Below are 10,000 nucleotides of genomic sequence, written 5' to 3'. Positions count from 1 at the left end.
TGGCAGATCAATGATCAATGAAGTGTGAGCGGAAGGTGTGGTGCCAACCTGTGACATACACACACACATACATACACACACACACACACACCTGCTGCTTGAAGGGGTTGAATGTGTTGACGTCGTATGACTTTGGCTGGTGGAAGCCGCCGTAGCCGCCTTCCCTGTCCGGCAAATCGGGCTCCGGCCGCACCACCTCCGCCTTGGCAGGGATGGTGATGTTGCGCTGGGGTGACGCGGGCGACGTCGTCGTGTCTGTGCGCGTGTGCGCTGAAGACGACGATGCAGTAGACGCTGTCTTGGAGTGCGTGCGTCTCGCACCTGCTGCGTCTGTGCCTTTCGCCTTGTGTTCGCCTTGCGTTGTTGGCGCCGGTGAGGCCGACTTCTTCTTGCTGCTGCCGCCCGCTGGCTTCTTTGGCGCTTCAAACGGGTTTGTCGTCTTCTTGCTCGCATCAGCTGTGCACGCGTGCGTGCGTGCGTGCGTATGTGTGTCAAGAGAATGAGCATGGCATTGTACGTGTAAATGTGCGTGTTCCGTTGGTAAGGGACAGTGCCACAACAGCAGCAGCATCACCAGCAGCAGCATCACCAACAGTACCTTTCTTCTGGGGGGACGAAGCAGATGGCGTCTTTGCAAACGGATTGAAGGGCGCCTGCATGTCCACAAGCACGAGAAAACAAAAAATAAATGAGAGGATCAGCATTGGGGCATGATTGAACGGCTGCAACGCAACGAAGGGAAGGCAACCGCGGAGACACAGACACACAGACACACAAACACACAGACATCACACGCGCCTCTTGTGAAGACTGCTTGGATGTCTTCTCTGCAGCGGAGGCGGCTTCGTTGGCAATTGCCGCCTTTTCCTTCTTCTCCTCGGCCTTCTCTCGCTTCTTTCGCTCGGCATACTGAAGTGGGAAACGAGCAGACGATACATGAGCGAAGAAACACTCATGCATTCACCACACGTACACCCACGTACACACACACACACATGCACACACACATGCACACACACACAGACGCATGCACGCACACACATATGCACGCACGTACTCTCAAACAAAGGGCAAAATCTCAACCGCGCACGTACAAAACTACACCTATCCAAACAAGAAACGCCAATGTGCACGCGGGTTGACGCACCGTTTCCTTCTGTGATTTGTCCTTCGGCTTCGACTTTTCAACAGAGTCCTTGAAGCGCGCGACAAACGTCGACACATATCCAAAAATCTGCAACCAGCAGGCACACACGACACAAAACCATGTGTTGAGAAAAAAAACCGGTGCAGTGCTGGCAGGTTGTGTGCGGGTGTGTGTGGCAGCGCACACGCGACACGTTCAGCCATGCGTGACCTCACACACGCCCACGTGCGGTGTCTTACCTCCTCGGAGTCTGTGGTCGGGCGCTCACCATACTTGGTGATGACCTCTTTGTACGACGTTTCGGTCTCCTTCACATCCGCGTGCAGCTTCACAAGCTTATCCTCAAACCTACAGTAGTTGTTGTTGGGGAGAGGTGAGGGAGGGGGAGAGAGAAAGGTCGCACATGAACAGCAGAGGAAGACAGGCACAAATAAAAGAGCGACGACACGACAAAACAAACAAGCACACACTTACACACAAGGAACAATCAAACAAAACAAAACAAAACAAACAAACAAACAAAACAAACAAACAAACAACCAAACAAACAAACAAAACAAACAAAACAAAGTAGTAGACGTACTCTGCGACGAATTTGGTGATATGATCGAAGAATTCGTTCTGCTCGTGGGACATGGTGCCCTTGATGCCCTCCTTCACCTTCTTTGCTCCGCGATCAATCTTCAGCAGGTCACGTGCCAGCACCTCCACCTCTGCTGACAGGCCCTTCACGGACGCCTCAATCGCCTTCACGGCACTCTCAAGCTCCGTCGGGAAGTCAAGCAGAGCTGGTGCGTATGGTGCGTATGGTGAGTGTGGATGGGGACGCGAGATGAGCGTGAACATTCATTCACAGAGACTCCAAGAGAGAGCTGAACATGGCGCGATGCAGCGTGTATGCACGTCGCGTGCCGTGTACGCACACCTTTCGTTCACACACGGTCGCACAGATACATGCACGCGACACAGACGGACACACACACAGACGGACACACACACACAGACGGACACACACACACACACACACACACACAGACGGACACACACACACACACACACACACACACACGCACGCACACGCACACAGACACACCCACACCAACACGCGCGCGCGCCACGCGTCCATCTCGTGGTCACAGCACGTACCTGGCTTCTTCTCCCTGAGAGTCATGACCAGGAAGTCCAGGAGCGTGGTCTTCTTGTCGCGTCCGCGCGCGTCTGCGAGTTTGACGAGAGATTTGAGTTGGAACCCGTGGCAGGCGCCCTTGTTCGTGCCGCCGTTCACGTAGTTGCCAATCGACAGCACATAGTGCATCACCTGACAAGCAAGGCCATGCGTGCAGTGATGCGACATTGCAAACCAAACACACAGGGTATGTGAGAAAGATGACTTAACACATCTTTTGCAAAATGGTCACAACGAAGCGCGAGAGGCCTTCACATACACACACACACATACACACGCGCGCGCACGCACGCACACACACACACACACACACACACACACACACGCACACACGCGCGCGCATGCACACACCTCGTCGAACTTGGGGCACTTGTGGAGTTCCTTGCACGCGTTGAGTGTGACCTCAATCTCAGGGGCAAGCTCTTCAAACTGCAGCGGGAATTCGTGCACAGTGAGGAGGAGGTCAAGGCGCGCCTTGAGATTTGGAATCTCCATCAGGCGCATCAGGAACTGGTCAATGTCGCTCAGCTGCGACTTGTCGCCCTGCAGTCACGGCGGCAAATGGTGCGGTGGGCAGTTTCAAGGTGAGCAACGAGTGCCTTGCAGCGTCAGCACCAACGAGTGCACACACACACACACACACAGACACAGACACACACACACACATGCGATCAAGGTACGCAATGTCAGGGCAGCAGCAAATACGTACCGGGTACTTCTTGTAACATGCAAACTCCTCAGTCGTGGGCGCGAGCTTGCGCAGGCTGATGATGTACTCCACTTCCAGCGCCCGCGGGTGTGGCGGCAGGAAGCTGAGTCGCTTGTCCAGCTCGGACACGGGAATCTTGAAGCCGCTCATGAAGATGCCTGGGGGTTGGTGCAAGGAGAAGCAATGAGACGCGCAGCCACACGCACACACACGCACACACACGCACACGCACACACACACACACACACACACACACACACACACACACACGCACGCGTACACTTTCGACTTTGTTCACGTCCCCGACAGCGTCATCGTGTAGCATCACCTACAAACGCACTGTTGCCAGGCCACAGCCATGACTCACACACTTCCCCTTGTCCCCTGACCATCTCCCTCCTCCCAAGGACAGCTCACCGAGGTTCTGGCCGCGTTTTGCGTCAAGGAGCGTCTTTGGCTGCTCTTTCTTCTTCTTCTTCAGCGCCTTCGTCTCATCTGCAGCGAACAGTTCCTCGATTTTGTCCTCATTCACCTTCAAGTCGCCCTGCACACACGCGCACGTGGAGACAGATAGAGGTTCATGAGGGTGATGATGACACGTGCGTGTGTGTATGTGTGTGTGTGTGTGTGTGTGTGTGTGTCCGGGCGTCAACAAGAAGGAGCCGCGCGGTGCTTTGCATGAGCACAATGGTCTGTCGTGGCTTACTTTTGGAATAAGCTTGTTCCAGAAGGACTGCGGGATAAGGTTGGTGGGCACTTTGACCCAGTGGAAGGGCCTCATCTTCACGCGCGGCTTAATGGGTGTGCGTGGTGGCGGCCCAAGCGACAGCCCGCCCATGCCTGGCGACAATCACCATCATGAGGGGTGGTGAGGGTGAGAGCGAGGGTGAGGGTGATGGCAGTGATGGCGAGCCTTGTGGTGCAGCAAAGGCATAGCATTGGAATGGAGCGTGTATTGGAGGGGCACAGTCAGCGTATAACGAGGTAGGCAGCAAGCACGCGACATTGCAACGTCTGGCCGACCAGGTGGGGGCGGTGGTGGAGGAATCCCAGATCCTGGCGGCGGCGGCGGTGGCGGTGGAATGCCTGACCCTGGTGGTGGAGGTGGTGGTGGGATGCCAGAGCCAGGTGGCGGCGGCGGCGGTGGTGGACCAGCAATCGGTTTCTCCAGCTCCTGCAGCCGGGCCCTGACCTTGGCCAGCGCATCTTCAGCCTCCTTCAGCTGCTCTCGCAACCGCTCCTCTGTAGGGCCGCCCTCGGACGAAAACATCGCCTGCGCGCCAGCAAATGCCCGCCGCGCTTGCTGCACCTGTGCGCGTATACGTTGGTTGGGCGTGGGGAGGACAAGGGTACGGTGGTTTGTGGGGGTGCGATGTTGTCATGTTGATGGTCACGGAAAGAAGGGAGTTGTGTTTGTAGACACGGGTCAGCGACAGCATGCAGTCGTGGTCCTGCAGCCACCAAAAAACCTGCCCTAACAATATCACACACACACACACGCACGCACGCACACACACAGACACACAGACACACACAGACACAGACAGACAGACACAGACACAGACACAGACACAGACACAGACACAGACACAGACACACACACACACACACACACGCACGCATGCACGCAAAACAACAGCACAGCGGACCTTCTTCTTTGCGGAGGCGACGCCGGCCTCAGCGACGGAGAGGAGAAACTCTGGCTTTGACGCGAGCTCAACCTTCTCCTTTGCGCGCGACACGGCCTCCTCCAGTTGCTCCATCTCGTCTTTGTCCTCATCCTCACCACTCTGCTCAAAGTTCCTGCAAGAACACGCAAGCACGCGTGTTGTGAGCAAGGGAAGACGGTTAGGGAGGGGGGGGGGTTCAATGGCAGGGCTTCAGGAACGTCGCATCACTTGATGTAACACAGACGTAAAGCAACACAACATCGCCACACATATCGCAACAGGGTGCAGAGACCTCTGTGGACATTCAGTTGCTTACTTCTTTGCGTCAGCGAGCTTTACTTCGAGGTCTGAGAGCTCCTTCTGTGCTGCTGCCACGGCCTTCTCTGGGGAGGCGGCGTCCTTCTTCGCTTGCTCAAGCGCCGCCTGTGCCTCCTTCAGCTCTTCAAGGGACTCTTCAACCTCCCTGCACGGCGGGTGGGGGAGGGATGTGTGTGTGTGTGTGTGTGTGTGTTGGGGCATTAGGTTTGTGGCACAGGAGATGACTGAATACATTCAGGCATGAAACGCGAAAGAACGGCGAACAACGCGAACACATTGCAACGCGAGCAAATTGACTGCGAACAACGCCGCACGGACGCACAAAGGAAACACGTACAAGTACACCCCCCCCCCACACACACAAGAAACACGAGTGCAGTGTTGGTGGCGCGTACTTTTCAAACTTGTCGAGGCCGCTGAGTCGTCCCAACTTCGTCTGCAGCGTCTCCACGCTCTTCTTCTTCTCGTCCACTGTCTGCAGCAGCGATGCGATCTTGCTTGCAAGTGCATCCTTGTCCACGCCACCCTCCGTTGCACTCAGCTTCGCCTTGGCCTACAGGGAGGGTTGAAGGGTGGACGAGTGTGTGTGGATGTGTGTGTGTGTGTGCGCATGTGCATGAGTTTAGTTTGGTGATCGATTGGGACCCACAGAGCGTTGGAAGAACGCAAGCAAACAGTATCGTCAACACGCACTGCAACCACGTCTCTGCATCACGCGAAAATCAAAAAACGCCATACCTTGATGAGCGTATCGTATGCTGTTCCTGCCTCAAGCTGCGCCGTCGTCAGCTCTGTCTGCAGGCCCTCGAGCTCTTTGCTCAGCTTCTCTTGCTCCGCAGCGTCCTTCATCTTGGCGAGAGCGCTGCCCTTCTCCTGGATCGCGTGCACCAGCTTCTTGCATGCTTCCTCCGCACTCGCGTGGGCGGTCGTGGCAGCCTCAACCTGAAGCGCGGGACAAGCGTTGGAAGGAAAAGGGGAGGAGGAGGGGAACAAGTAGGTCAGGTAACACGTGGTGATTCCAGACAACATATTCAACGCACACACACACACACACACATACACGAGTGCAAACGCTATCTTGAAGCAACCGCCCACTCATACACCCACACACGTGTGCACACCTCTGCCTTTGCTGCTTCGATGGCGGCGTCGTCGGTAGGGAGCGTGTCTGCCTGCTCGAGTGCAGCGGCGGCTATGGCCAGCTCCTCTTCCGCCTGGGAGAGAGCGCTGCGCTCCTGCTGCAGCTGCGTGCACACCTCAACGGCCTCCTTCAGCTTTGCCACCGTCTTCTCGTGCTCTTCCATCTCCTCCTTTGCTTTCGCAATGTCCTCCTCGCGTTCCTTCTCCCGTCTCTTCTTCTCTTCCTCCTGTCGTCGCTTGTGCTCCGCTGCTGCGCGGTCCTCAATCTCCTTCTGCTTCGCTTCTCCCGGCGACAGCGGCGGCGAGCCAGGCCCCATTCCCGGTCCATTTCCCGGTCCATTTCCAGGACCAAGGCCTGGACCAAGGCCAGGCCCTAGGCCAGGCCCTAGGCCAGGCCCCAAACCTGGTCCTAGGCCGGGACCAAGACCACCACCACCGCCACCATTGCCGTTACCACCGCCGCCAGCGCCCGGCTTTGGCAGGAGGGTGAGCTTGACCTCGAGGCCGCTGAGGGCCTGCTCGATGCGCTGCATGCACTGCTCGGCAGCGAGGCCCTTGGCGGGGTCTGGCAGCACGGGCTGGTCGTTGACACGAAGCAGGAACGTGCCCGTCACCACGCCGCACTGCTCTGCCACAGAGCCGCTTGTCACCTCGGAGATCTCGTTGCCAGGGCCCAGCCCAAGCCCCCAGCGCGTGTCCTTCGTGTCGCGCTTGATGACGACGTCAAACGGCGTGGCGGGGGCGCCCATACCGTCCGCAGCGTACGTCGACTGCAGGAACGCTGACAGCACGCCGCCGGGCTTGCCACCCTGTGGTTGTCAGGCCGCAGAAGAATGACAGGGGAAGGGAGTGAGTGGGTGGGTGGGTGAGTGAGTGAGTGGGTGGGTGAGTGAGTGAGTGAGTGAGTGAGTGGGTGGGTGAGTGAGTGAGTGAGTGAGTGGGTGAGTGAGTGAGTGGGTGAGTGAGTGCGCGTGTGGAGATGTGTGGAGATGTGTGGATGCGCACCATGAATGCGGAGTTGCCTATGCCGGAGAGCGCATTCTCCTGCAGCGCACCACCCGGTTTGTCAAGGACTGGCAGGTCTGACAGCTCAACTGTAATACACAAGTCAGAAGCGCATGCAAATCACAATCGGCGTTGCATACAATATGACGACGGCGGCAGTGAGTGAGTGAGTGAGTGAGTGAGTGAGTGAGTGAGTGAGTGAGTGAGTGAGTGAGTGAGTGAGTGAGTGAGTGAGTGAGTGAGTGAGTGAGTGAATGAGTGAATATGTGAGTGAGTGGACGGTTGTGGACGCACCGACGAGCTGCTCCGTCAGGTTCTGCAGCGATGTGATCTTCTTTGAGCCTTCGCCACGACCAACAAACTGCAAACCAAGAGGGGAGATGGTCAAACATGAGGTGACGCATGCATGGGGTACACACCACCCTCACGAAGAAATCATGAAATCATACACCTGAGACCATCCACGCACCCAAACCAGGCACACAGCGAAAAAAGCCAACAAACAGACACAGACAGACACAGACAGACACAGACAGACACAGACACACACACATCTACAGACACATCCACACACACACACACACACACACACACACACACACACACGACACAGAGACACACACCGTACCCGCCCGCAGTGGATGGGCCTGAATCCCCGATCAATCGAGATATTACCGGTCATGTATCCCCCGCCCTAGCACCTCCAGATCCTATTAGAGTCTGGATCACGCTAAACCGCAATTAGGCCGTATGGGGGTTTGAGGAGTCCCCCACCGTGTGCACTGTGATCACCGTCCGTGTATTCAGCTCTACAAAAGATTAAATTCACAGCCCAGCGTAAGCCTCCTTGGGGGGCCTCGATTCAATGGTGGCTAAACTTTCCGTTTATCTTAGACGTTCGCTACTACCACACGGCGGCCTAATTAACTTGGCGGGCGTGGATATCCCTGGGTGGGGGTCGGTTACCCAAAGCTGAATCAGTGCCATTTGACAAAACCGCCGAGCGGCGTCACACACACACACACTACACGACACACACACACACACACACACACACACACACACACACACACAGACACAGAGACACACACGTCCCACGTACGCTTGAGAGGCTTGTCATTTCCTTGACCATCTTGGCGATGATGGTGGTGAGTTTCTTGATCTGCGACTCGAGCAGCGCCGGCATGCCCGTCCGTCCGCTCTTCATCGCAATCGCTGTCTCAATTGCCTCCACCCACGCGTCGCGCTCAGCCTCAATGGCGCTGGTTGTGGAGAGAAGGGTTGGGGGGGGGGAGGGGGAACGCGGCATTTTTCGCATGAGTGCAGGTGTATGACTTGGGGTGCATTTGCGCATGTGTGCGCTACTGAAAACACGTGTTGTCTCCAGCCCGACAACTGCAACGACAACAACAGCCACCTCACCACCATCTACACACACCACAATCCACCCCTCTCCTCAACGGACCGTGCAGACACGTTGCTGGAGGGCGCCATGACGCGAAATGCGGTGGTGCGCTTGTTGACGGTGACGGTGAACCCGTCGCTGCCTTTGGTGCCGATGCCCGTGGTGCTCGTCAGCGGGATGATGTTCAGCGCGTTGTTCAGGTCGTCCTCCTTGTAGTAGGCGAGCTCCCCTGATGATGGGGAAGAGGAGGGTCGAAGGAGTGGGAGCGGGAAGGGGTGAGAATGAGTTTGGTGCAAAGAACAACGAAATTCAGTTTGGTGCAAAGAACAACGGAATTCCAAGCGCGCACAACAAAGAACCGTGGTGTAGCAGCTCAAACACGCAAAGCCTACAATCAACCAGCCCTTCAGTCACGAAGCATCCACACACAGTCAACCAGCCCTTCAGTCACGAAGCATCCACACACAGTCAACCAGCCCTTCAGTCACGAAGCATCCACACACACACACACACAGACACACAGACACACAGACACACACACACACACACACACACACACACACACACACACACACACACAGATGTACACATGCTTCAGCGCGTGCCGACGGACCTTGTCTGACGACGAGGTGGCGCGTGGCCCAGTTGAAGTATGCCATGGAGTGGCCCTTCTTCTCCACCAGACCTTCCTTGATGCTCGCGCCCGCGCCCCCGGCACTCGTCTCCGCCTGTGCACACACACACACATGTGGAGATGTGCATGCGTTTTTTGGAGGGGGGGGGGTACAAGGTGAGGCTTGACAGCAGCGGTTCACTATTTCACACACAGACACACGCACACACACACACACGCACACACAGACACACAGACAGACACACAGACAGACAGACGCAAGCAGACACGCTCACAAGCACAGAATCGCACATACCTCCTTGTTGCGGGCGCTGCGATTGTTGTTGACAATGAGGGAGAGAAGGCGAAAGATCTTGTTCTTCTCCTCGAGGGAATCTGCCTCATATTCGTACGGGGCGCGCGTGTCACCAGAAAAGTGCACGCTGAAGTGCACACCGTCCTGATGTTGTGTCGTGGCGGCAGGAAAGGGAAAGGGAGGGAGAGGGCGATGCGTATGATGAGGGTATGTGGAGAGGGGTGAGCGGATCGAGCAGTTGTGAGATGGGAGTAGAAGGCATGCGCATGGACACATCATGAAGATGTCATGCACATGCGCGTGGCGTGTTGTAGATACAAAGGTAGTCAGCCGGACAGACAGACAGACACACACACACAACCAGATAGGCAACAAGAAACACACACATAGAGAGAGAGAGAGAGAGAGAGAGAGAGAGAGAGAGAGAGAGAGAGAGAGAGAGAGAGAGAGAGAGAGAGAGAGAGAGAGAGAGAGAGAGAGAGAGAGAGAGA

General features: G+C 56.3%; 1 protein-coding gene across 1 annotated transcript in view; it reads right to left on the bottom strand.

Moving 5' to 3' along the window:
* Positions 1-10,000, bottom strand: part of PTSG_04362 (uncharacterized protein) — a 14,091-nt gene that overhangs the window by 1,352 nt on the left and 2,739 nt on the right. The window contains exons 7-29 of the mRNA XM_004994393.1: positions 9,510-9,653; positions 9,194-9,308; positions 8,641-8,809; positions 8,278-8,437; positions 7,470-7,536; positions 7,176-7,264; positions 6,152-6,979; positions 5,769-5,972; positions 5,426-5,583; positions 5,029-5,175; positions 4,692-4,845; positions 4,066-4,351; positions 3,749-3,882; positions 3,460-3,586; positions 3,043-3,200; positions 2,685-2,876; positions 2,294-2,465; positions 1,731-1,935; positions 1,387-1,495; positions 1,148-1,234; positions 799-909; positions 599-653; positions 92-456 (exon numbers count right to left, since the gene is read on the bottom strand). Of these exons, the coding sequence (XP_004994450.1) occupies positions 92-456; positions 599-653; positions 799-909; positions 1,148-1,234; positions 1,387-1,495; positions 1,731-1,935; positions 2,294-2,465; positions 2,685-2,876; positions 3,043-3,200; positions 3,460-3,586; positions 3,749-3,882; positions 4,066-4,351; positions 4,692-4,845; positions 5,029-5,175; positions 5,426-5,583; positions 5,769-5,972; positions 6,152-6,979; positions 7,176-7,264; positions 7,470-7,536; positions 8,278-8,437; positions 8,641-8,809; positions 9,194-9,308; positions 9,510-9,653 (4,236 nt within the window). The remainder of the gene's footprint in view (positions 1-91; positions 457-598; positions 654-798; positions 910-1,147; positions 1,235-1,386; positions 1,496-1,730; positions 1,936-2,293; positions 2,466-2,684; positions 2,877-3,042; positions 3,201-3,459; positions 3,587-3,748; positions 3,883-4,065; positions 4,352-4,691; positions 4,846-5,028; positions 5,176-5,425; positions 5,584-5,768; positions 5,973-6,151; positions 6,980-7,175; positions 7,265-7,469; positions 7,537-8,277; positions 8,438-8,640; positions 8,810-9,193; positions 9,309-9,509; positions 9,654-10,000) is intronic.

The sequence above is a fragment of the Salpingoeca rosetta genome, assembly GCF_000188695.1.
Source record: "Salpingoeca rosetta unplaced genomic scaffold supercont1.10, whole genome shotgun sequence".
NCBI classification, from domain to species: Eukaryota; class Choanoflagellata; order Craspedida; family Salpingoecidae; genus Salpingoeca; species Salpingoeca rosetta.
Note: the sequence above shows the minus strand (reverse complement) of the source record. Positions and strands in the feature narration are given on the sequence as shown.